The sequence below is a fragment of the Clupea harengus genome, chromosome 13 (genome assembly GCF_900700415.2).
Source record: "Clupea harengus chromosome 13, Ch_v2.0.2, whole genome shotgun sequence".
Lineage (NCBI taxonomy): Eukaryota > Metazoa > Chordata > Actinopteri > Clupeiformes > Clupeidae > Clupea > Clupea harengus.
The window spans coordinates 20,917,700-20,945,664 of NC_045164.1; the positions used below are offsets into that span (position 1 = coordinate 20,917,700).

The 27,965-nt window shown below is 45.2% G+C and overlaps 2 protein-coding genes across 4 annotated transcripts in view; both read right to left on the reverse strand.

The window, feature by feature from the left end:
- The window catches only part of LOC105897400, a 91,455-nt gene that overhangs the window by 16,690 nt on the left and 46,800 nt on the right, over positions 1-27,965 (reverse strand). The window lies entirely within an intron of this gene.
- LOC116223330 (serine/threonine-protein phosphatase 2A 56 kDa regulatory subunit delta isoform) lies at positions 927-26,344 on the reverse strand. The gene is made up of 14 exons (XM_031579547.2): positions 26,183-26,344; positions 25,407-25,454; positions 24,762-24,845; positions 21,329-21,506; positions 7,096-7,295; positions 4,811-4,921; positions 4,309-4,401; positions 4,082-4,212; positions 3,614-3,673; positions 3,017-3,125; positions 2,474-2,527; positions 2,039-2,209; positions 1,723-1,850; positions 927-1,032 (listed from the first exon to the last, which is right to left on the reverse strand). The coding sequence occupies exons 1-14, from the start codon at positions 26,207-26,209 to the stop codon at positions 927-929; spliced, it is 1,500 nt and encodes a 499-aa protein (XP_031435407.1). The 5' UTR covers positions 26,210-26,344.

Genomic DNA, 27,965 nt, shown 5'->3' on the forward strand with positions numbered 1-27,965 from the left:
ACACACACACACACACACACACACTCCCCATAATTAAATCTGAGCCTCAGAGCTAAAAGATGTGTCATCAGAAATTAACAGTGCTAATCAGGTTTGTCTGGAACTCAAAGCCTTGGCTCTAATTAATTAAATCACGACATGTTTAAAGACAAGCACAGACTCGCCTCCCTCCGTGTGTCTGTGTGTCACACCACAACTCTGGATCAGTAAGGTGCAATGTGTATATGAGAGTGTGTGTGTGTGTGTGTGTGTACATACATTTGGATTCTGTTTTGCTAGATCCTCGATCTTGTGCCAGATCTCCTCTCGTTCCTTAAGCTTGTACTTTTCTCTGCAGATAAACACACACACACACACACACACACACACACACACACACACACACATTTACCACTTGCAGAGAAACCTCTTCAGTCCTTTCACACATCCAGGTGCCCACTTCAAGTCAAAACTGCTCTCCACTTGGGAGTTGCCGCGGATTAAAGAATGAGGAAATTACACAGTCAACGATGTCAACAAATCAACAATGTGGAAGTACAGACTAAATACAACAGATCCTCCAGACAAATACATCTTCACGATACACACATTCAGGATCATGAGGGCTGCAATTTCACACACCTCACGGGTTTCATCTCATGGCTAGATTTAAAGCGTAAATGCAGTTAAGTCTGTGTATGTGTCTGTGTCTGTGCGTACACCTTTGTGTGTCTGTGCGTACACCTGTGTGTGTGTACCTGTGTGTGTGTGTGTGTGTGTGTGTTAATGTTCTTGCCTGTGTGTGTGTGTGTGTGTGTGTGTGTGTGTTGTTTGTGTGTACACCTTTGTGTATGTGTGTGTTATATGTTCTTGCCTGTGTGTGTGTGTGTGTTTATGTTCTTCCCTGTGTGTGTGTGTGTGTGTGTGTGTGTGCACCCCAGGCAGACTCACTTCTGTTTCTCCGCCTTGTACTGCTGGGTGCAGTCGTCAAACAGCTTCTGGTTCATCTCCATGAACAGCTTGAGGGCATTATAGATGAGGCCGTGGATCGTCCTACACACACACACACACACACACACACACACACACACACACACATCATGGGAGAAGGACACGGCACACAACATCACATGAGGCAGATGCATCATGGGAGTTGGACAGCACTGCTTCTAAAGGTAGCCATTATTACACTTAGATTCCCATTCAGCAGATTCTTCTGCTCAAGCCCTCTAACTGTCAGTGTGTCCATGACAACCGAGCCCATGAGGCTGTTAGCAACAGTCATGGGGACAGTGACATGTTTCCATGGTTAGGCAGTTACTATGAGAAATGCGAGAGAGAACAGTGGGGGGGGGGAAGCAGCTTGCAAACTAATGGCTTTGTGATTTGTGTGTGTGTGGCTTTGTGATTGTTCAATGGTTAGAGGGGACTGGCTGACTGAGATGTACAAGGCCATAAATTAGAGTGACCTTTAAAATATATATTTTAATACGACCTGTTACCCGTCATAGTATATATATATATGTATGTATTACTGATGGCCAGAGGGGGATTTCAGTAGTATCAGAGTGATGGTGTCGTCTGTGCTGCTGCTAAAACACCAGAGAACCTTTAAATCCTTCAGTTAGCAGCTAGAAAGCTACTTTTCTGGGAGTGTCTGTGTGTGTGTGTGTGTGTTATACATACACGTGTGTGTGTGTGTGTGTGTGTGCAGATATATATGAGTGAGTGAGTGAGTCGTACTTATTCCAGTGGCTCTTGGAGTTCTTGTAGAGTGCGGGGAACATGATGGGGAGGATCTTGGCAGCGTTGTCACTGATGAGGCTCATAATGTACTCATTATTCCAGTAGTACAGCGCTCTCTCCGCCACCTACACACAGATATATAGACCCACACAAACAGTCACACGGCATGTCCTAATAGCTGTGGTTGCATGTTGTACACACACAAAAACATGCGCACGCACACACACACACACACACACACACACACACACACACACACACACACACACACACACACACACACACACACACACAGCTGAAGAGTGGTGTATACCTGGAAGTGGGGGCTGGACACACACTTGGCCAGCTGTCTGAAGAGTGGCTCCATGACCTTGACGAACTCGGATGGCTCGATGACGTCCAGGATCTCCTCCAGCTCGTTCAGGAACATCACCTCCTTAGGGCTGTGGGTCTTTGGCCAGAACTTCAGCAGGCCCATGATCACCTGGGGCCAAGAATGAGAGAGAGAGAGGGAAGGAGAGAGGGGGAGAGAGAGAGAGAGAGAGAGAGATGGAAAGAAGGAGAGAGAGAGAGAGAGAGAGAGAGAACAGAGAGTGTGTGAGAGAGAGCAAGAGCAGAGAGAGTGAGAGATAGGACAGAAAGATGGAGAGAGAGAGATAGAAAGACGAAGAGCAACTGTCAGTCGGTGACTCTTGTAGTGCACAGAAAAGAGCATCCTGTCTAAGATGATGAGGAGTAGAGCACTGACCGGTTCAGTAAGGCTGCTGTCCTTCTCCAGGAACTGCACCACACAATACGCCAGCTGGAGGACAGAGGAGAGAGGAGGAGAGAGAGGAGGAGAGATGAGGAGGAAAGAGGGGGAGGAGAGATGAGGAGACATATGAGGAGGAGAGAGGGGAGGAGAGATGAGGAGGAGAGAGATGAGTGAGTGATAAAGAGGACAAAAGGTCAAAGAGCAGCGAGTGGTTAAACACATAGCAACACTTCACATCAAACTAGGACGCAATCCATGAAATGAAGAGATAGCTACGGCAGGACATTTGGCAGGTGTGTGAGTGTGTCTGCTGAGTGGGTGTGTTTGGACCAGCAGTGCAGAAGCAGTAGGAAAAAAAAAAAAAAAAGTGTATGTGGATCCTCATGTGGGTGTGAGAGCAGTACCGTACACAGTAGAAAATAGAAAGTGTGTGTGTGTAAATTAGGTTGGTGGGCACTCAGGTGTGTGTGTGTGTGTGTGTGTGTGTGTGTGTGTGTGTGTGTGTGTGTGTGTGTGTGTGTTAGTGTGAGTGTGTACCTGTGGGTGGTAGACGCTCAGAGACTTGACTTTGTGCAGTGGCAGCAGCACCCGGATGAGGAACATCTTATGCTCCTCCTTCAGAGGCAGGGCAAAGCCATTTATAATACTAGAGAGAGAGAGAGAGAGAAAGAGAGATGGAGAGAGAGAGGGAGGAGGAGTGGAAGGAAGGAGAGGATTAGAGGATGGAAAAGAGAGGCGGGAAGAAAGGGACAGACAGGAGAAAGATGAGTAGAGTTGAGGAAAAAGAGCGGGAAATAAGAGTAAAACATGACAGAAAATGACACAACATGTTGGGATGAGAGAGGAGGTGACCACATTAAAAACTCCTCAATGTAGACTTCAGTCTGTGTGTGTGTCTGTGTGTGTGTGTGTGTGTGTGTGTGTGTGTGTGTGTGTGTTTGAGCTTTCAAGAACACCGCCCTGAAATAACTTTTGCCCAATCTTAACAAGCCTTTGCTTGTGCCCTTCACAGTTTCCTAAGGAGGCTGAATTGAGACAGGTCAAAAAGTATTTTTCATGTCAGCTTTTCAGGGTGCGCGCACACACTCACACACACACACACTCACAGCTGTAAGTAAATCCACAATAACTCACCTTCCTAAGATTTCTAAAAGTTCTGCGATGCCGTTGTGATGCTCCGTCTCATAGATAAACCTGAAATATGAACAACCATGAACAAAACCAATATTCAAGTAAAATAACAGACCTGTTGCTAAATACACTGGATCCCGGTGCATTGACAGAGCTGTTGCTAAATACAGTGGACCCCGGTGCAGTGACAGAGCTGTTGCTAAATACAGTGGACCCCGGTGCAGTGACAGAGCTGTTGCTAAATACAGTGGACCCCGGTGCAGTGACAGAGCTGTTGCTAAATACACTGGATCCCGGTGCAGTGACAGAGCTGTTGCTAAATACACTGGATCCCGGTGCAGTGCAGTGACAGACCTGTTGCTAAATACACTGGATCCCAGTGCAGTGCAGAGTGACAGAGCTGTTGCTAAATACACTGGAGCCCAGTGCAGAGTGAGTGGCAGAAGGAGGCTGCCCAGTGAGGGGGCTCACCTGTAGAAGATGTTGTTGATCTGGCGTCGGACATAGGCGCGGAGGCCCAGGAACTTCCCGTAGATGCGGTGGAGGATGGTCTTCAAGAAGTCCCGCTCCCGAGGATCCTCGCTGTCAAACAAATCCAGCAGCTGGGGGGGGGGAGGAGAGAGTGAAAAATGTAAGTTTTGAAAAAGTCTTGGCCCATGACACAGACACATGACTGAGATGTGCTCCAGGGTACTTACCGACATTACAAACTTTTGGTCTATGTATTTTTTGGCGACATTCGGCTGGAAATCAGGAGACTCCAAAAACCTCAGGAAAAACTCGTACACCAGCTGGAGAGAACATACACAGCCAATCAATACACATGATCACAGCCAATCAATACACATGATTACAGCCAATACAACACATGATTACAAATGAGCCAAGCCAAACTAACACCAGCAAAACTAACAGGCAAGCCCTAATGATCATGAGTCTACTGGGAAAGCAGTTAAGAAAATCAGGTTACTTTTTACTGTGGGTATAAATATGTGAACTGTGCTCAGAATTACATATATGTAGACTCACAATAATAAATACCAGCTAACAACTAGCATTCAGCTAGCACATACTTAATGACCTAAAGACATATAAATATATACACACGTACAAATACCTTTCTACATAGACGGGTACACCAAACATGTGCCCACAATTGTGCATACATATTTGGACACACACACACACACACACACACACCTGTAGGTGGGGCCAGGCTGCCTCCAGCGTAGGTTCGTCCTCCTCTGGGTCAAACTCCGCCCCTGTGGGGTTGGAGGAGGGGGGCAGCGTCCGGAAGAGGTTCACTGAAAACTGAGCACAGCAATGACATCATCAGCATGCGCCACACAATAATAATAAGAATCTCTCCAGTCTTCTCAACAGAAATCTGAACAACTGGAGGTGTGGGAGCAGCAAGACAAGCTTAAACTCCACTGCCCCTGGCTGAAGACTCTACTGCCCCTGGGGTGTCAGGGCTCTCTGCCTTTAAGAACCCCTCGGTTCCTTTAAGACATCCCTCATCAGAGAGCCACTGATGGCTTACAGTGTCTCTGTCTGCAATGGCAAATCCAATGCGTTTCCATCCAGCAGCATTAGACTGCATCTCAAAAGAAATCACAGCGTCATTGATTATATCGGCAGATGAGAGCTTTCAACTCACACAGATCATCAATCTGATAGGCAACCAACTGTGAGTCTCTTCTTTGTATGTGTGTGTGTGTGTGTGTATGTGTGTGCACATGTGTGTGTGTACGCGTTTTAACTGCAACTGTGTAAGCGTAAATTGTAAGCGCAAATTGGGGATTAGTCATGTTATACGATGCTGCAAAGTGACTGAGCCAGTGTGTGTGTGTGTGTGTGAGTGTGTGTGTGTATTGAGGCTTAATGTGTCTCTGTGAGCACACGTGTGTGTGTGTGTGTGTGTCTGCTATGCTGTTCAGACACCAGGGAGCAGTTTGGTGGGGAGAGCAGGTGCCTGCACGTCTGATTGAGATGCCCAATTACTCATCATGCCCCTGTTGCTCAGTCATGCATGCGCAAAGAGGAAACTGCTCTCGTCGTTCTCACTCACACACACACACACACCACCCCCCCCCCCCCCCCCCCACATTCTCTCCCACAGGAACAGGTGTAAACACACGCACCAGTTTACAGTCTCTCTCACACACACACACACACACACACACACACACACACACTTGGGCTGGCTGCTACTGCCCCAACTGCCCTCTCGCCCCCAGCCCTTACCCACTACACGCTGCCAGTCTCAGGTTCAGCCGTTCTGCCAGCTTGACACCTTTATCCATTTCTTCTACGCAAACTGAGCCATGAGCGTGCACGCAGTGAGTTCATGTACATGCGCAGTGAATAATAAGTTATTATTATTATTATTTATATTATTTAAATCTGATGAAAGTCTACCAGGGTGACACGGGATCTAGGAATGTTGCAAGCCCTTGCCTCACATAGATGAGAACACATACAAATATATAGCAGCTAGTTTTGATAGGTCGTCCTCTCATTAAAAGTGTCTGCTAAATCATTACGTGTTGATGAATAAATCATTGCCTTCCACTAACAGGTTCTCTTGAAAGGCCTGACATGGCGCTCTGGCATCTTACACATCTGCCCCCTCCTCATTCTCATCCTCCCCTGGGCTGCCTAGTTAGCATGCAGGCTGCTCAGAGCTAAGTGCACAGCATTAAGGTGTTTTAGTTAGCATGCATGCTGCTCAGAGCTAAGCACATAGCATTAAGGTGTTTTAGTTAGCATGCAGGCTGCTGCAGAGCATTAAGGTGTTTTAGTTAGCATGCAGGCTGCTCAGAGCTAAGCACATAGCATTAAGGTGTTTTAGTTAGCATGCAGGCTGCTGCAGAGCATTAAGGTGTTTTAGTTAGCATACAGGCTGCTGTAGAGCTAAGCGCACAGCATTAAGGTGATTTCCAGGCTTTTAGCATCAAACATTGATGGGAGAGGAAACACCTGCTGGAGAATGAATTATTTAAAATCTAAACACAAACACACACACAAGAATGCACACAAGAATGCACACGCACATAAACATATACACATATATATATATATAGACATACACAGACACACACGTACCCACGAACACACACACAAACATGCATCCACAAACACACACCCGCACTAAGTCAAAGACAGTGTGAGTGGAAGAAGTTAGTGCCAGCTGTAGGGTAACTGTGTTGGTCTCTGTCCACACCCACACACACACACACACACACACACACACACACACGCTATGACAGGGGTTCTCAAACTTTTGCAAGCTGGGCCCCCCCAAAGCTGGTTAGGGGTAGTTGGGTGTGTGTGTGTGTGTGTGTATGTGTGTTTGTTCTTGCATTTTCTCACCATGATGATGGCCTCTGGGTAGATGGACTCTGTGACCATGTCTGTGTTGCGGGTGAATGTGAATGTGAATGCGAGTGTGTGTGTGTGTGTGCGCTTGTGCATTTTCTCACCATGATGACGGCCTCTGGGTAGATGCACTCTGTGACCACGTCTCTGTTGTGGGTGATGTACTCCACCATCTCGTTGAGGCCAGCTCGCTTGACCTCCTTGTACTTGAGGTCGCTGAGTGGGTCAGTCACAAAGTCAAAGAGCACACAGCACTGACGCAGCTTCTGCACGAACAACTCCTCTCGATCCACAGGAGGGGCATCTGAGAGAGGGACAGAGAGAGAGAGAGAGAGAGAGAGAGAGAGAGACAGAGAGACAGAGAGAGAGAGAGAACGAGAGAGAGAGAGAAAGAGAGAGAGAAAGAAAGAGAGAGAAAGAGAGAGAGAGAAAGAAAGAAAGAAAGAAAGAAAGAGAGAGAGAGAGAGAGAGACAGACAGAGAGAGAAAGAAAGAAAGAGAGGGAGAAAAGATAGGAGGACAGAGAAAAAGAGACAGAAAAGAAAGAGACAACTTAGTGATCAAATCTGTCAAAAACACAAAGTGTATAAAAACAGAGTGTCTCTTCCCTCCGTGGTCTCATCACAGCAGAGATGTGCTCTCATGGCCTGACAGAGCTGGAGATGCAGGGCCCAAGCAGACACACATGCAGGCTATCAGGGTTTGGTGTTTACACAACGTTGCTCTGTGTAAATCAGTAGTAGTAGTGCTAGTAGTAGCAGTAGTAGTATCAGTAGTAGTATCAGTAGCAGTATCTCTCCATTGCTCCATGACCCAAACATGGCTGTGTGGAGCTCTTACACAGGTGGAGGATAACAGGCAGGAGTGCAGGATGTCCAGGAGGACCCACAGACCCAAACGCCTCACGAACAGGAGGGGTCCTGACCCGAGTGGACGGGAGAACCGGGACCTCCCTTCCTGAGTGCCGCTAAGGGCGAGACGCCACAAACAGCTGTGGAGCAGCGGACAGGAATCTAGGCCATGCTGCCGTCGCATCAGAGGTGTCCCAACACTCACAGCAGCAGACGCAGACGGCATAAACGCGGGCCTGATCCCACGCAGCCACACCTTTGGCTGAACAGCACTTTATGACACACACCACAAACTGTGTCTACACAACATACACACACACACACACACACACACACACACACACACACACACACACACACACACACACACACACACACACACACACACACACACACACACACACACACACACACACACACACACACACACACACACACACACACACACACACACACACACACACACACACACACACACGCAGTGGTATAATTTCGGCGACAGACAGCATTTTATAGAACAAACCCATAGACTGAGGTTCAGACATATCTCTTCTGTCAGGCCTGTGTCTCCACAACATAAACAAACACACACACTGTATCTCCACAACATGAACACACACACACACACTGCATCTCCACAACATAAAACACACACACACACACACACTGTCTCTCCACAACATACACACACACACCCTTATACTTGTTATACAAGTGTATAGGGAATGCCATCACATGTCTCACACACACATCACTAGTGTATATAAAAGGCCACAGCATCTATCTCACTCTCTTTCTCGCACACACACACGTGCACACGCGCACACACACACCGGCAGTGGCATGTGCTTAAGGCACCAGTCAGCAGAAAGAGCGGAGCGGAGCAGAGGGGCATCAGAGACTAAATGGCCTGGAATGGCAAGCCTGCAGTTACATAACAACCAGCGGTGGCGGCGGCGGCAGCAGCAGCAGCAGCAGCAGCAGGAACGTCTCTATACTCTACTGTACTAATGCCCTGCAAGATGACTCACACAGGCCATATGCTCTCCACCGCAGAGACAGGAAGGGAGAGGAGGGGGAGAGAGAGGGGGAGGGAGAGAGAGAGAGGGAGGAGAATGAGAGAGAGAGAGAGAGAGAGAGAGAGAGAGAGAGAATGAGAAAGGGAGGGAAGCATAGAGGGAGAAAGAGCGACGACAGAGAGAGAAAAAGGGAGCGATATATATATAGATAGAGAGGGAGGTAGAGAGATGAAAAGAGAGAGAAGAGGAAGAAGACTGAGGGGCACATCCTCCAGTCTCTCCTGCCTGCCACTGACCAGCCACTCTCACACCCGTGTGCCAGTACACCTCACTGGCCACAGATCTGATGAGCTTCATGTGTGGGGCTCTCTCTGGCTCTCTCTCCATCCGACCAGCATGTATATGTGTGGGCTGTGGCTGTCTCTGTCTCTGTCTCTGTCTCTGTCTCTGTCTCTGTCTCTGTCTCTGTCTCTGTCTCTGTCTCTGTCTCTGTCTCTGTCTCTGTCTCTGTCTCTGTCTCTGTCTCTGTCTCTGTCTCTGTCTCTGTCTCTGTCTCTGTCTCTGTCTCTGTCTCTGTCTCTGTCTCTGTCTCTGTCTCTGGTGTATTAAGGGTTTACATGTGGTGGACAGGGCCTTAGGGGTTGCATGTTTCAACTTGGACTGCTGGGACATGTAAACAGATCGTCCATGTGTCCCTGTGCATCTTGGGACATCCAGTGTCTGTGCACACATTAAACTTAGCTTAACACACACTCACACTCACAAATCATGTTGCTGTACGTATAGTAAACATGGCTTACCACGCACAAGTTATGAAACAGGAGAACCATGCCAGTGTCACGGAGTTCATGACACAGAGTCTCCAGTTATCTGCTAGATCTCTCTGTACACATCCATGTGTTATATACACACACACACACACACACACACACACACACACACACACACACACAGAGCCTCAATTATCTGCTAGACCTCTGTACACATCCATTTATTACACACACACACACACACACACACACACACACACACACACACACACAGCCTCCATTCTCTGCAGATCTGTCCCTTATGAAAACACCACTGACGTATGAGCACTATATGTCACACACACGCACTGTGAACTGTGAAGAGGTCCAATAAGACTCTGCTGTGGTACGCAAACATGCTGCTGTATGGACACGAAGGCTTAGTACTTAAGAAGCTCTTAACTGTAATGCCTTGTGCTTAATGATGTAACAAAGAGTAGGAATAAGAGGGCGAGGGGAGAAGGGGAGGGAGAGAGAGGGGGAGAGAGAGAGAGAGAGAGAGAGAGAGAGAGGAGGAAGAGAGTAAATGAGAGCAAGAGAGAGGGAGGGAAGGGAAGGGAGGAGCAAGAGAGAGGGAGAGACTGAGGGACTCAGAGAGAGAAAAAGAGTGAAAAGAAGAGAGAGAGAGAGAGAGAGAGAGAGAGAGAGAGAGGAGGAAGAGAGTAAATGAGAGCAAGAGAGAGGGAGGGAAGGGAGGAGCAAGAGAGAGGGAGAGACTGAGGGACTCAGAGAGAGAAAAAGAGTGAAAAGAAGAGAGAGAGAGAGAGACATATTGGGCCGTGGGCGTTTTTAGTGCTGCCATTCAAGCCAGTCACTCGTCTACTCCAGCAGGAACATAAGCTGCTTATTGTGATAATCAAAGCAAACAAAAATCACTACACTCCATCCTCTCTCTCTCCCTCCCTCTCTCTTTCTCTCCCTCCCTCTCTCTCTCTCTCTCTGCTTCTGTGCTCCACCCGTTCCCTCTTTGTCCTTCTCTTCCCCTCTCTACTAACCCCTCTCCCTTCCTCTCCCTAGCTCTCTCTCTCTCTCTCTCTCTTCTCTTCTCTACTCTCTCTCTCCTTCTCCTCCTCCTCCTCCTCTCCCTCCCTCTTCTCTCGTCTTCTCTCTCTTCTCTCTCTCTCCCCTACTCTCTCCTTCTACAGGATCCCTTAGCATGATCTCTTGCTCCAGATTCCATCACTTCTCTCCAGGGCCCTCTGGATCATTCTGGGAGGGCCTTCTAGTCTTTCTTCCTCCTTCTCCTTATCTCTTCATCTTTCTCTTTTTATGCCTCCTTCTCTCCTGGTTTCTCCTTCTGAATCCATCTTATGTCATCTCTTTTTTAATCCTTCACATCCCCTAACCTTTTGACCTTCTTGGTGGCTTTCAACCCTCCATGTTCTTTATTCAAGTGAAGATCAAGCAAATGACCACAAGACAGCTACACAACCACACACACACACACACACACACACACACACACACACACACACACACGCCAAGTGCAAAAGGTTCTAGCTCTGACGTCTATATTAAGTGCAGATGAACACCCAAAAACAGAATCTACTATGAAAGGGAGACAGACACAGAGGGGGAAAGAGGGAGAGGGAGAGAGAGAGAGAAAGAGGGAGAAAAAGGGAGAGGGAGAAAGAGAAGCCAACAGGCCAGTGCTGTTCACTAGCAGTCTGGTGTGGAGACTCCTTCATCTCAACACACTAATGGCTAGTGTGTGTGTGTGTGTGTGTGTGTGTGTGTGTGTGTGTGTGTGCAGATCGCATTCATTCACACACAAGAGCTACATCTCACGCTATTAATGACCCAGAGCCCTGTGCCAGTGCCTACACGTGTTCACGTTACACAACAGCAGAACCGAGCAAAAGAACATCATGCTTGTTCCACTGTGTTCCCCGTCTGTTCTATACACACATCTCAGTTAGTCACAGAAGAACAGGACCGCAGAAACACACTGTCTGCCTAGGCGTAAGTAAGGAAGTGGTGAAGGGTAAGAGAGTGTGTGTGTGTGTGTGTGTGTGTGTGTGTGTGTGTGTGTGTGTGTGTAGTGAGTAGACAGACGTACGCTTTGTGAAAGTGTGATTATGGGATAACATCCCTGTATATTTTTTCGTCGTGTGTGTGTGTGTGTGTGTGTGTGTGTGTATGTATGTACTGTATGTATGTGAGTGAGTGAGTATGTGAGACAGTTACACATGGTAACCCCAGGAGTTCAGGTCATCCCTTTATCTCCCTCTCCCCCCTCTTGTTTCCTCAGGGTAAAACCCATTCTTCCCGTACAGCCATACTGCAGCAGGGCAGCTTTTATCAGAGAGACAGAGAGGGGAGAGAGGAACTACATGACTTCTTTACATTTCTTTACATTTCTATCCATAGTAGTACTCATATAAGACATATATCAGACATTCATAAGACTACCAGCCCCATCTCAAACAAAGTGAATCCCTGAGCCACCCAAACACACAACCTCACACGAACGCAACCTCACACGAACACACACCTGTCCTGCCCTACCCAGATGCTTCACTGCGCATCCTGTGATGGCATTCAAACGTCATTTTTTTATTTATTCAGAAACTGTTGCATCACTTTTTTTAATCCTTTCTTCACATTCCTGCACACACACAGAGGACCACATTGGAGAACAGCCTTCATCTCCTTGTCTGGCCAATCTCTCTCTCGCTCGCTCGCTCGCACACACACACACACACACACACACACACACACACACACACACACACACAGCCTTGAGCCATCTCTAATCTGGTGATGTTGAGAACTCTTAACTCAATACATGCAGGCTAGAGCAGAGCAGAGCACATTAGAGCATCATGTGTCTATCTCTCCTTGCCTATCTCTTGCACACTCGTACGCACACACACACACACAGGCGCACACGCTTAGTGGAGGCAGTCAGAGCAGCTTTGCCTGTGTTAACGTCACGCAGTGACGCTCTGGTCATGTAGTTGTGTGTTTCCCCTCTGTGATCTAAAACACCATCTGGAGTCAGAGGAAACAGCAAAACATGCCTGAGGTTTGTGGAGTACAACTGTTTTTTTCTGTGTGTTTTGAGACCAATGTGGCAGCTGCAAACACAGTTTATTGTACACACACACAGACAACACACTAACACCCGGTTCAACAGATGACGCACACCGTTTTACACACACCTTCACCTGACACATCCGATTATACACACACACACACACACACACACAAAGGATTACAGATGCCGGAAAACCTAGAGGCTTCATTTGTTTGTTTTCTATGTGGCCTTCCAGAAACTCTGTGCCACAACAGGGGATATTGTGGTGAGTCATCCATGGACAAGTAAGCCTACACAATAGGCCCAGGCACACATTCATAATCACACTCAAGGTAACAATTTGACTTTGATAGAATGGTGACTGAATTTGAGAGTTTAAGGAATGTAACAGTTTGGATTACTATAGGCCAGAGTTTGTGTTTTCAAAGTATAAGCCTTGGAGTTGTATGTTTATTTGAATAGGATCTGCTAAAACTTTGGAGTGTACATATCCTTCTAATTTACTTAATGGAAGATGCATAATCTTTATTTTGAGACCAAAACAGGTTTTGTTACAAGTTTTATAACTGTAGAGCTACTAGCTACAGTAGGATAAAGAGTTCAACCACTGTTGGTTGCTAGAGTTGGAGTTCATTCTCGGTTTAGAGAGAGTAGAATTGCTTAAACTATCAATGTTATTCTTTATTATTATTATTATTATTATTTTTTTAATTTTTTTATGTGTAAGTGTATTTGGAGTGGGAGGGGAACGGGAAAGGGCGGGAGGGGAATGGGAAAGGGTGGGAGGGAGGATGGAGTGTCGTTTAGCTTGTGGTTACATACACCCAACGGAGAGAGGAGAGAGTCTAAGGACAGATGCCTTAATCAGCTTACATGATGCACAACAAAACAGTTAAAGAGAAGAGGAGGGATGATATAACATTTTGTTCTTGGAATGTAAATGGTATTAACGAACCTGTCAAAAGAGGCAAAGTGCTTGCACACCTTAAATCACTACAAGTTGACATTATTTTCTTACAAGAAACGCACCTGAAGAACGACTCACATGCTAGGCTCAGGTGTAGGTGGATACAACATATATACCACTCAAACTTTTCAGTAAAGGCTAGAGGCACGGCCATTTTAATTCGTAGGGGAGTTCCTTTTAAGCACCTATCTACAATAGTAGACAGGGACGGGAGATATGTCATAGTCGTGGGGGAAATCCATTCTACTCCAATAACCCTACTGAATGTTTACGGACCAAACAACGATGACCCTGAATTTTTAGAAAGGTTTTAAATCTGATACCAGATATTTCTAGTACTAATCTAATAATTGGTGGCGATTTTAACTTAGTTTTGGACACTTATTTGGATAGGTCTTCTACACAGAGGGTGGAACCTTCCAAGGCATGCAACCTTTTGAAATCCTATATTGAAAACATGAATGTCTCTGATGTATGGCGGATTTCTAATGCTACTGGAAGAGAGTATTCCTTTCATTCCAAAGTACATAATGTCTATACTAGAATTGACTTTTTCTTAGTTGATGGCAAACTATTACCACTTTCCTATAATGCAAAATATCACAATATTATTATTTCTGACCACAGTCCAGTATCATTTTCACTAAAGCTTGGTGAAAATGTGCCTATCCAGAGAAGCTGGAGATTTAACCCCCAGCTTACCACAGATGCAAAGTTCTGTGAATACCTAGAATCAAACATTAAGATATATTTTGAAAACCAATGATAAAAATGATACCTCTCCTACACTACTATGGGAAGCTTGTAAGGCTTATTTGAGAGGGTGCATTATTTCTTTCCAATCTTCTCTCAAGAAGCGCAACAAAGCAATACAGCTAGAACTTGAGAAAGAAATCCATCAGTTAGACATAGAGAATGCCCAGCAACCCTCTTCAGAAAAACATACAAAAATCTCAACCCTTAAATACAAACTTAACAAAATATTATCAGATAGAATTTGCAGAGCCTTTATCTTCACAAAACAGAGATATTTTGAATTCGGAGACAAACCACATAAATTATTAGCAAGGCAACTGCGAAAACTTGAAAATGACAGGACTATCCACAGAGTTAAGTCAGGCTCAGGTAATATCCTTACCTCCCCCAAAGATATTAATGACAGATTTAGGCAGTTCTATGAAACATTGTATACATCTGAATCAACTTCTCTACCTGAAACAATGCAATCATTTTTAGACGAATGTGAACTCCCATCACTAAGTCAAACGGACCGCGATGCCTTAGAGGCAGACATTACATGTGAGGAATTACTAGCAACCATTGGGTCAATGAAAAATGCTAAAAGCCCAGGACCGGATGGTTTTAGCATTGAGATATATAAGAAGTTTGGAGGATTGCTGGCCCCCTACCTAGGCAAACTATACACCCAGTCATATGATGATGGTGTATTGCCTCAGACGCTGACTGAAGCCACCATCATTCTTCTCCCAAAAAAAGGGAAAGACCTAGAAGAGGTGGGCTCATATAGGCCAATATCATTGTTAAACACAGATCAAAAAATTCTGGCCAAAACAATGGCCAGAAGACTTAATGCCTTTATGGGTAAGTTGGTACATCCTGACCAAACTGGGTTTATTCCCAATAGAAACTCCTTCCACAACTTTAGACGTCTTCTAAATATCATGCATTCTCCCAGACTTCCCAAAAAAGACCTTATTATCCTCACTTTGGATGCTGAAAAGGCATTCGACCGGGTTGAATGGCCATACTTATTTGCAGTCTTGCAGAAATTCAACTGCGGTGAGAAGTTTGTGTCCTGGACTAAGCTGTTATACAATGGCCCCTGCGCCAGGATACTCACTAACCGGACTCTTTCTACTCCTTTTCAGCTTGGCAGGGGTACTAGGCAGGGATGCCCACTTAGCCCATTACTGTTTGCGCTAGCCATAGAACCACTTGCTGAAACCATTCGATCACATCCAGAAATCCATGGCTACAACACAGAGTTTACCAAAAATACAATATCATTGTACGCAGACGACATTTTGTTATATGTTACTCAACCAATGATTACAATTCCATCAGTACTGAAAATGTTTAATTTATTTGGTACTTTTTCTGGGTATAAGATTAACTGGAGTAAAAGTGAGCTACTACCAGTACAATTTGAGGATCAAGACTGGCTCAAACAGCTTCCCTTTCATATAATATCGGACAACTTAACCTATCTGGGGATAGTAATTACCAAGAACTATAACGCTCTTTACAAGGCTAACTTCCCTGTGCTGTTAAACAAGCTGGAGCACAATATTCAATTCTGGAGAACACTCCCTATCTCCCTGTTGGGTAGAGTAAATGCTATTAAGATGATCTTCCTCCCCCAGCTACTTTATATTTTTCAAAACTTGCCTATATACCTTACAAAATCTTTTTTTAGGAAACTGGACTCTATTATTCTTCCCTTTATATGGAACTACAAGTCTCATCGAATAAAAAAGGACCATCTCTGCAAACACAAAACCAACGGGGGGCTGGCACTGCCTAATTTTATTCTATACTACTGGGCCACCGGAATACGCTCTATTGCACACTGGTTGGATGACACTCCATCACCCTTCGATGGGCTAGAGATGGAACGGGAGGATTGCCTACCATTCTCTATTAGAGCAGTTATGCTATCACCTGTACCAGTCAAAAGAACCTGTTTTAAACACAACCCTATCATTCACGACACAATTAGGATATGGAAACAACTAAGAAAACATTTCAAACTTAATGCAGTGTCTTTTTTGCTTCCTATAGCAGCAAACCCCACCTTCACTCCCTCTGTTCTGGACGGGACCTTTAATACCTGGAAGCAAATAGGAATTTGTAATGTTGGCAACCTGTACATAGAAGGGACTTTTGCTTCTTTCCAACAACTCCAAGAGAAATATAACTTGCCAAAGAATCAGTTCTTCAGATACCTTCAGATTAGAGACTATGTCAGAACACATCTTCCTAACTTTGAGAATGCAGTGGCAGACAAGTTAGAGAGTTTTATTAAACTGTTTGCTAACTCTCGTTACATAATTTCACAACTGTATGACACACTACAAAGCATGTGCCTTCCCAAAATGGACAAAATAAAAGAGGAGTGGGAAAAAGAGATTGGGGCCGTTATACTTCCTAATGTGTGGGAGGAGAGTTTAGAATACATCCACGACTGTTCCATTAATGCCAGACACTGTTTAATACAATTTAAAATCCTGCACAGGCTACACTTTTCAAAGACAAAATTGCATAAAATTTTTCCAGAAGTCTCACCTTTGTGTGATAAATGTGAGTCCATGGAGGCTACCTTATCACATAGTTATGCTCTTTGCCCCAAACTTCAATATTATTGGGTCGAAATATTTCGGTTTCTTTCTGTGATCTTGAAGGTTCAGATAGAGCCAGACCCTATTTTAATAATTTTGGGAATATCTGAAGAGCTAAGGAAATTAAATGTAGCACAACAGCGTCTTCTGGCATACGGTCTAATAGCTGCAAAAAAGCTGATCTTACTTCTCTGGAAAAAGAAAGAGGTACCCTCCTTTAAACACTGGCTGACTGACTTGACAGATACTCTACATTTGGAGAGAATTAGATTCATTCTGAAAGACAAGCTGAGGGACTTTCAGAAAATTTGGCAACCTTTGATCTCTCATCTTGATAGAGAATTGAATTGACACCCAAGTGAAATGCACTCCTAGGGAGGGATGGGTGGGTTATGGTAAGGGAAGGGAGGGGGGTTGTGGTGGGAGGGTGTCTGTTTTGGGTGGGGTTTTTATTTTGTATTTTGTATTTAATTTTTTGTATGGTGTGTGATGTTTGTGTACATTTGTCTTCTCTGTTGTTTTTGTTTGTGAAATGAAAAAGGAAACATGTTGCTGTCAATTGCCAATTTCACTGCTGTATGATGTGTTTCCCAATAAACATATTTGAAACAGAAACTCTGTGCCATAGAAACAAACACACAAACACGCATGCCATTCAGTGTTTAAGGGAACTGCAATGATTCATACCAAAACAGAAAAAGCAAACAAATGCAATAATCTCAGCAAACACACAGACACACAAATGCTGTCAGAATGTCCATGTGTTTCCAACATCTACTTATCCGACACACACACACACACACACACACACACACACACACACACACACACACACACACACACACACACACACACACACACACACAACAAAATGTTTGAACAACAAGGCTAAGAATAAGAAACAACACCAGTTGTTTGTCTTTCCCCATCAGAAAGATTTTAACATTATTAAGAAAACACACAAAAAAGAAATTCCTACATCACGTACTTAATCATTTCGAGTACCTAAAACAAATCTTTTAACACACATGGTTATTGTTTGAAAAGCATTAGGCTTATTAATGTGGTATTATGATACTCGCCAAAACAAGAGAAATGTCACCTTAAATGTAAATCTGTGAAATTATAATTGTTTACTCTGAAATGATTACTCTAACTCCAGTCTGGGTGGTGTTAGTGGCATACAACACGTATCTAGAAGCAGAGACGCCTGATTAAAGCACTGTGTAAACTGGTCATTGAAGCCTTAATAAAGCACTGTGTAAACTGGTCATTGAAGCCTTAATAAAGCACTGTGTAAACTGGTCAGTGAAGTGAAGTGAAGCAGTGAAGCAGCCTGAATACAGCACTGTGTAAACTGGTCAGTGAAGTCTTAATAAAGCACTGTGTAAACTGGTCAGAGGAGCCTCCATCCATCTCTATTTATATATTTTTTCACCGTCTGGTTTGTCTCCTCCCATACTGTCTGTGGTTGCAGTAGTGTGTGTGTGTGTGTGTGTGTGTGTGTGTGTGTGTGTGTGAGTGAGAGAGAGAGAAAAAGTGTCCTGCCTCAGTCCCATGACTCAGAAAGGGAGCCTTATTAGAAAGAGAGTACATTTCTAGGAGAGACAAAGTGTGTGTGTGTGTGTGTGTGTGTGTGTGTGTGTGTGTGTGTGTGGTGCGAGAGAGAGAAGCCCTAATCTGTGTGTGCCTGTTGTGGCACTGTCCTACTTAGTGCAGACACCCGTACCAATGATCCAATTACCGTCATGTGCTCAGTAAGGGATACTTAAATCAAAATCAAAAGAAAAAGAAAGGAAAAGTGAGAGAGAAGAGAAAGGAAAGAGAGAGAGTGAGAGAGAGGAGGGGTGAGTGAGAGAGAGGAGGGCAAGAGTGAGAGTGAGAGAGAGAAGAAGGGGAGGAAGGGAAGAGAGAGATAGAGGGGAAGAGTGAGAGTGAGTGAGGATGGCATGAAAGACAGGAAAAACGGAAGGAGAAACAGAAAAGAGAGGATCGTAGAGCGTTCGGGGATGTGAGTTCAACAGGGATGTGACAACGGGGATGTGACTTTAACAGGGATGTGACATCTCACGAGTATTTCTGATCAATCTTTCTGCTTACGTAGTGTTATGAGAACGACTCTTCTCGAGCTCCCATGATGGGAGTGAAGGAGAGAGAGTGTGTGTGTGTGTGTGGGGGGGCGGGGGGCTGGGGGGACGGAGAACTGGCTCTTTTTTACTATCGTGGATGACAGGAATAATGAGAATGTTCCCAAAGGCACAGCAACCTTGCCAGTCATGCTCATCAGCACTGCTTGCTTCTCAACAGCATAAAGAGTGAGAGACACACACACACACACACACACACACACACACACACACACACACACACACACACACACACACACACACACACACAGACAGGAGAGACTGCTCGGTTCACCCACACACACACAGGAAAAACTGCTCTGTTCACATTCTGCTTGCTCCTGATTCTCTCTTCTCTTTCCATCTCTATCTCTCTACCTGGCCAGCTGCAAGCAGATGGGTCCCCCTTTGAGCTGGGTTCTGCTCAAGTTTTCTTCCTGTTAAAAGGGAGTTTTCCCTTGCCCCAGTGCTCTAGGGGGTTCAGGCTCAGGGCTCTGAGACTATTTTAATTGTTAATGGCGCTACATAAAGAACAATGAACTGTCCAACTCCCACTCCCACTGAAAACCGTTTATTTGCTGCCGATTAACCATATTGGCGTAACGTGAGAATGGGAGCCAATGTTGAGGACACAGTGACGTCAGACGTTCCATCGCCGCTCCAGACCGTTAATCCATCTCCTGGCGACCTGGTAACCCTAACATCACACCCTAGAAGATTCGATGCTGTAATCGCTGACAAAGGTGCCTTACCTAAGTACCACAAAGCTTAGGCAAGTGCTGTAAAGCTTAGGCAACGGGGGTTGCCTGGTTGCTATGGTTACACTGTTGCTATGCTTGCTGACTAGCTAGCTAAGAAAATGTTTAAATAACCTTAAAAGGTTTAAATAGCAGTGTGATAGCTAGTTATCTAGCTGACGTTACGGTTTCCTTAATTTAACTTATACAATTATAATGGGAAAAGGTGGAAACACTCAGGGTGTCTGCAGTTTCACTGCTTGGCCCCCACACACATACGTTTAACTTAGCTCTCAATCCCAGCAAAGTTCTATGAACTAATTGGCTGCTAAGTGAGAATGCCAATTTGTTATTGGTTATGGATTATATTCAATCTACCATTGTTGTGGATTTCATATGTGAAAGATTATACGCACACACACAAGCGCGCGCGCATGCACGCACACACACACACACACACACCCCCACACACACAAGGTCGAGAGGTGCTGTGGAACACTCAAGACAGCACACTGTATATACATTCTCTGGTGCATTATATTCAGATTGTCCTGGACATTCAACAGCATATTCTGCCTTTTCATTCATCTTGCATTACAGCAAACATTCATTGTTGAATACAAGCAACAGTGTGATTTGCCAGAGATGATCACTATCAACAGCATTCTTGTCATGTTCCAGTGAGCTCACATTAGGATGAGTCACCCCCCGCCCCCCCCAGTCTTTTTCTCTCCACACACCCCCAGAAACACCAATGACGCTCTCGCTCTTCCCCTCTCTCCCTCAACCATCCCTTTTCTTTCTTTCTTTCTCTTTCTTCATCATTTCTCCTCCGTCATTGTCTCCCTCGCTGCCTCCCTCTCCGACACTCTCAGGCCCACACACTGGCTAGAGAGCTCTCCTGCTTTACAGCGACGGCAGGAGGTCAGCCATGTCATGGCTGCAAGAAAAAAAGTGGAACGCCCACGGCACCCGAACCAAACTAAACAAACCAACAACAAACAGACAAACACATAAAGCTCCTTCAGGGTAACAGCAGGGGCAGGAGGCTGCTCTTTTGAACTGAGGAGGCAGTGCTCCATTTCCATGCTCAGGTGTGTGTGTGTGTGTGTGTGTGTGTGTGTGTGTGTGTGTGTGTGTGTGTGTGTGTGTGTGTGTGTGTGTGTGTGTGTGTGTGTGTGTGTGTGTGTGTGTGTGTGTGTGTGTGAGTGAGTGAGTGAGTGAGTGAGTGAGTGAGAGTGAGAAATGCTGTGCGTGGGGAATAGGTACCAATGACACTGATGATAACCCTGCCCCTGAAGAATCATCAGAAACTGAACCTATAATGAAAACCAATGGTCTCATTCAACTGTGAGAGATTCATTTGGAGAGGGCGTGTATGTGGGACCTACAAACCAAGTAGTGTCTGGAACTCGGCGGTATGTGTTTACCTTTGAGAGCAGGTAGTTTCTGGAGTTCGCGGTTCTTCGTGAGGTTGAAGCGTGAGGAGCTCTGGCGGCGTTCCTTCTTGACGATCTGCGGCCCGCCAGAGTACTTGATCTTATTCAGCTGGGTGGGCGGAGGGGTGCTGTTGCTCGGACGCTTGCTGGCCGTCTGCTGTTGTTGTGCCTGCTCTCACACACACACACACACAAAATGTCATCAAAGCCATGACAAATCATCACTACAAAACCTTGAACACAAACACACACTGACTCAAATGAAAATGTTAATCCTGACTTTGCTTTCTGACAGAGCTGCAGTCTTGTGCCTCCTCCCAAGCCCCAAACACACACACACACACACACACCTGCAGAGGGTCCCCACACACACACACACACACACACACACACACACACCTCATTCACTCACACCTGAGCAGGTAAAGCTCAATGAGAGGAAGACACCCAAGCAGAACTTCATTGTAAACTCACAGTACCGTTACACACACACACGCCAAATCCTATCCATAAAGGCCAGCCAGGCAGTGAAACTGAAGCCCAATCAAGCTGCAGTAGACCACCTGTCCAACCTCATCATCAAGTGAGCACTGCTGAGACCAGCTGATGATCAAATTAATGAAATCAGGTAAGCTGGACATTAGGCAGCCCAGCTCAGGTGTAGCCCCCAGTACCAACAGATCAGAGAGCAAACAGACAGACAGACAGCAGGACAGACAGAGGGGTATCCAGGACGAAATGTGGGAAAACAGCACAGCAACAACACAAGAGACAATCAATAACCCAAACCAGACAGCATCGGCCATGGGAGAGCAGTGGACTCTGGGAAATGTAGTCCGGACAGGTCAATACTAATCTGACAGCTGAATGCACATCAGACAATGAGAAATGCCGGATGCTCAATAGGTGAGATTTCACAAAATACCCCACTCAAGAGGTAACAGGGGTAGCATTGTGTCTGTTGTGTTGTGTGTTTTTGGGCATGTCTGTGGCAATGGTGTGTATGTGTTTTTTGTCTGATGTACTGGTGTATGTCTTTGCTGTGCTGGCAGTGGACATGTCAGTAGCATATGAGTGTATGAATGTGTGAGTGTGTGTGTGTGTGTGTGAGAGAGTTAATGGTGTGTGTCTGTGTGAGTGTGTGAGTGTGTGAGTGTGTGAGTGTGTGAGTATGCTCTGTACATGGGCAAATGAAGGCATGCCCCATCTCTGGACTGGTGGTCTGGGGATTGCATGACTGTGCCGCACTAAAAATAGATAATCAATAGCCTTAACCACGTGTGACGTCAAGGCCGAATGCGCTCATCAATACTGCAGCCAGCCCGTCTGCTGCACATCATCTGCAGACCTGACATGACACAGAGTGTGTGTGTGTTTGGGGTGTTAGGAGTTGTGTGGGGTGAAAGAACCAATGAAGTTTACTTCTGTCTTAAGCCACCCTGTAGGCATCAAACAATTAATCAATCAATCAACTTTTATTTAAAGTGCAGAATCAACATGCCGCATGGTCACAATACACTGTGCCATATTAGAAACATCAATATAACATAAATAAAACACTAAACACACCAATGTAAAAAGGAAATTTAAATTAAATAAAACATACCTCTCCAAAGGCTTCACATTTGGAGCAGACACACACACACACACACCCCCACAGGGCCACCACACCATCGTCAGGCCAATCTCCCTCCCCGACAAACCCCAAAATCTATAAGCGCATTTTTTCCTCCGAGTGGGAGGAGCAACTAGTGGCAGGCAACCACCCGATCCCTTCCTCCTGTCCAATAAAACTTAGGCAATGTCTGCGGAAACCACTGATGTCACTGTACAGTGGTCTATGCTAACCTGGAGCAGGCCTCATCAGAGGCTTAGAGTGCATTTAGCACCTAAGGCAGAACACGCTTACAGGGAGATGCTGGAGGGTCCAATGTTCCTTCAGGTGACACTCTTAACCAGGAGCTGGACACATCCACAAGCATTTAACATTCATCACCTGTTCAAATGTCCCTTTCTCCATGCTCACTGGAGGGACGTAAAACACAACACACTGTTCACCAGAGGAGAGATGAGAGGACGGACTCAAGAGGGAAAACACTCCGTGTGAACTAAAAACCACCAAAGCAGGTGCAACCCATTCATGTGTTCTGAGCAGCATCACGGGCTTGGTTTTGTGCTGGTTGCGTGTGGTCAGAGTCTGTACACAATAAACCAGCGGTCATAAAGCAGGTGTCCACAGTCGTTATCTCAGAATGATGCCATATCCTGGTAACCCATCAAACACTGTGGCAATCTGCTGGGACGTGTGGATAGCGTCCTTTAAAAGCTTTATGGCCAACAGAGCCTTTATAATAGACTATATATTCTTCAAATTACCCTTGGCTTCTCTGAAAATATAATTATCATACTGCACTTGTTTGAAAGGCAGACAGCGATGTGAAATCTCTCTTACAAGCCAACATTCGACAACCAGCCCTAAAATGAGACAATGATTTCATGCACCCTATTCCAACAATAGCAACCGCAGTAACAACATGCTGGGGCTACAGCCTATGCCCAGCCTTGAAGTCGACACAAATTCAAGTCCGCAGATTAAACCACGTATTTGACGCGTCTCATTCCACTGGGGCAAACAGCGATAGAGATGCAATAAGGGAACTCCATGACAAGTCCATTTCATGTTATGCTCACTAAATCCAACATACTGCCATTTAACCTGTCAGATAAAAATGAACAGCCATATTCATCAATGTCATCTAGCCTTTTGCTGCGGAGCCTGAGAAATCTTCCAACTCATACAGACATACAGTGAAAATGTATTTCACAAAAACACAGCAACCCATCAGAGCCCAACCCCATCTTTACAGTCATGAAAGGCAGGCACAATGGGCCCAGAGGGAGACTGGACCGGGCCTCACAGCACTTCAGTTTTTTTTTCTCTGTCCATAGGCCAAAGTCCATACCCAGACCGGCCTCACCTGAACGAGTGACATGACCAGCGACACCTGACCTGCACTCATGACAAATAACCCACTTTAGCTTGCATGTCTGTGTGTGTGTGTGTGTGTGTGTGTGTGTGTGTTTTATTGGCAATAAACAGAGTCAGGAGTTACTGCCCCCCACCCCCCCTCTCTCCAGCCAGGCCAGGATGATCTCAGCTGCATACTGAGAAGTCTGCCTCTCCCTTCCTGATGGAAAAAATGGCACCAGGATCAGACTCAAGCCCAGGAAACAGGCTTTCCCACAGAGGAGCACACACCTCAGGAAGGCAGTTCACATCCAAGCCATGGCCCAAAGATCTACAGGACATATTTCTCATAATACCTACATCTTGCCTACAGTACAGTGTAATTGTGTGTGTTTGCATTTCACTGTATGGAGTCTACAATGAAGATCCAACCCAAAGTTCTTGAAATGTGATTACCTCGTCTGCATTTTCGCTTCCAGGATCCTTCCCACTGCTGACATTACTGTTTTTCGTGCTGCCTTTTGCAGATTTAGCTGGTTCCTGGAAACGGAAAACAAAATGAAATCAATCATCGGTGTGATTACTACAATACACTATGTCTGAACACTCTATATTTGGACTGTGTATTCCATATGGAAGGCGACAGTAGGGGGAATGGTAAAACCCAGTTTTCCAGGCTGGATCTATTCATTGGTTCGGCGGCTACCTGGGTTAAAAACAGGTGCTTGAGCTGACCCAATCTGGCTAGCAGAGTTTCGGGCCAATTTTACACTGCGTAGCCTGTAGCTGGCCTGGCATTCAGTGTGCTGTCAACACTGTGCAGACAACCCAGAGAGCAATCACTGTCTGACATAACTCAGCGAGCTAGCTCTGACTAAATTACGAAATGACAGAATCGAGGCATTAGGCCATACATTCGAGAACAGGCTAGGAAACATCTGTAATATAACAAACTCTACAATACTGACGTTAACTAACTAAATTACAGTGCGAGCAATCTGCTGGCAAGTGGGGCACGTCCCTAAGAACGATTCACTTAAGGTTGAAGAGGAAATGTTGCTAGCTAACTCACAAGACCAGACAATTCGCTGCATATCTTACCGGGTTCGGAGATGAGGCGACATAAGGCACAAGTTCATCATCACCCATCTAAAGATAACACAATATTACTACAGCAAGATTTATAACGATGTGTGGCACACTATCTGTAGCTTGCTTACCTAATCCTAGCTAGCGTTACCCGCAAAAATCAGTTTCTTCACTCAAGACACCAAGAGATTGCTGATACTTTCCCCGGCAACAATTCAGTCTGCCAGAGGCAGTCAGCCACAAACGAATATGGACAGATATCCAACCTTATCGACAAGTCTCCCTTGTTACACTAACCTGACATTTACTCGCAAAGACTGATTTGACAAATGCTGGCTAAGCTTATGAAGACACCGCAAAAAGGCTAGCTTGATGGGAAGCTAGCTGACTAGGTGGCTAATTAAATGAATTATTAAAAGCAATTGTGATGCGCGCTAACCACCTACCAACTGAGATACAGTAATTATCCATACATGGAAATGCATTTAAAACTACCTCTGAAAATAACCTTCACAACAACAACTTTGCACATCTGGGTAAAATCTTGGTTGACAATTTGGAAAATAGAAAGGCGCTATCTGCAAGGGCTGATACTATAGCGTTGGCTATCGGTTAGCTATTTAGCTGTGCCACCAGTTAGCTTTGCCAGCTGCTAGGCCATACAAAATACTGCATACATGTTCAGCTTTCTAAAATGAGAAATATCGTCCACCTAAACTGGCCTGTATTGCAACGCAATCTGAAATCAAAATAGTTCCTCTACAGTTTTATCCAAGGCATTATATTACCTTTTCTTTTTTCGTTTTATTCGGCATTTTGCGGATGTTGTTTTTCACGGTGACTCCGTGACTGACTTCCTCAGGACTCAAGCGCTCGTACAGTTTTACCTCGAGGTCCCTGCGCCCTTCTAGGCCGAGAAAAATCTCATTGGCCAGACAAACGTCAAGAAAAATCTCATTGGTATGTGGGACGTCAGACACCCCAGTGACAGACCGTGTAAGTAACTTCATTGGACAATAATGGGATGAGGGGGTATCGCCCTTCCTCCTAAAGTCTAGCGAGAGTGGGGTGTTTCAATTTAGGGTGTTGTTTGCGGCTACCAAAGTGGCATAGTAAAGAAGCACAATGCAAAAGTTGCAAGGAAGTAGCGCTACGTGTATAATATCTTGGGCTATATACATAAACTAGTATTTAGTTGGACTCATGTTCTAACTGACCGCAGCATTCATCCATCAACCTAACCTAATCATGCTATGACAGTGATATAGTACATTCTCTCGCCTTCATGGAGTTTGCTTTCCAACAGCCCGTCTTGGCCTCTGCAGGTAGACCTGGTGATGGGCAAATGAAGCTTTGGTGAAGCATTGAACCATTAGGCACATTGTTTCAAAAATCGGTTCATTACTTGAAGCTTCAGTAACAGTGACCTCTCCTGGTGATGTGCCAAGGCTGCAACTAAATTAGCCCAGCTAGACAGTGGCACGAAGCTTTAAAACAATGACAATCTAGTGTGCACGCACCAAATCCCCCCCCCCCCCCCCACACACACTCACATGCACCCGTATACAAAGATTGTGATATAATTTTTTTCTTTTACAAATAAAGATTCATTCTTTTTTGTATATTGTGTTATTGAAGAGAGAGTGCTTGGGGAAAGGATGTGCTGGACAAATATGGCACAAGTTGGGTGTGCTTGTGTAACCATGTTGGATAGGGAACAGTCAAAGATTTTGATTTAAAAACATTATTTGTTCTACACTTTTTGGACTGAGCCTGTTGATATAGTCTACTTTTCCTATAGCCTAAATATTTAACAGCCAGCGCACCTTATCATGAGCGATCAGAATAAAGTGTTCCCACATGTCAGAACAACCTCTCTTCCTAGATGCTTTCATAATGATGATAAATCAATACGAACGTAATGACTGTCACAGAATGAGATAGGCTACTACGAACCAAACGCAATGTTGTGCGCGGAAGTTTTTATGCTTTGAAGGCGCTACAATTCAGTCTCAAAACGAGGCAACTGACTTGTTCGTGCGTGGCGCTGTGAACCACTCAGCTGGTTCATTCGGAGAAAGAAGCAGTTGCTGTTTCGCACGTAATATGTCCAGGGATGGATTAACGAACGGGCCTACCGGGCCCAGGCCCAGGGGCCCATGAGCTCAGGGGGCCCCTAGGCCAGAGCCTCTGCGTGAAGTCGCTGTTATGTATCTCTTATTTGTGGTTGAAAAAGGTGTATTTTATTAATTTGCTAATGGCTTTAATTGAGTGTACCTGTGCTGTGTTAGAAAAAGCTAGATTAATGCGACAGTGATCAAGCATAACTTTTTGGGATTGCTCAGGATACCTTATGCTATATATACCCTCAAAATGGCAAACCTGTCTCTGTCATGGTTTTCATCATTTTTAGGGGGAATCGTCAGTAGCAATCTATAACAAAATTATACTGTATGCTTATCTTACATACACTATAGAAACTATTAAAAAACGATTAAATTAAATTAATAATTTCTTATTTTCTTTGTTATTTTTGTCATATACAGATATGCAATGATGATTGCTGGGTAA

Bases quoted from the DNA above. Each gene is read 5' to 3' on its own strand.
- LOC116223330 (XM_031579547.2), bottom strand. From the start codon at position 26,209: ATGCCGAATAAAACGAAAAAAGAAAAG. The intron at 24,846-25,406 runs GTAAGATATGCA...TTCCGTTTCCAG, and splicing joins TCGCCTCATCTCCGAACCCG to GAACCAGCTAAATCTGCAAA. The intron at 4,402-4,810 runs GTGTGTGTGTGT...TGTTCTCTCCAG, and splicing joins CAGCCTGGCCCCACCTACAG to CTGGTGTACGAGTTTTTCCT.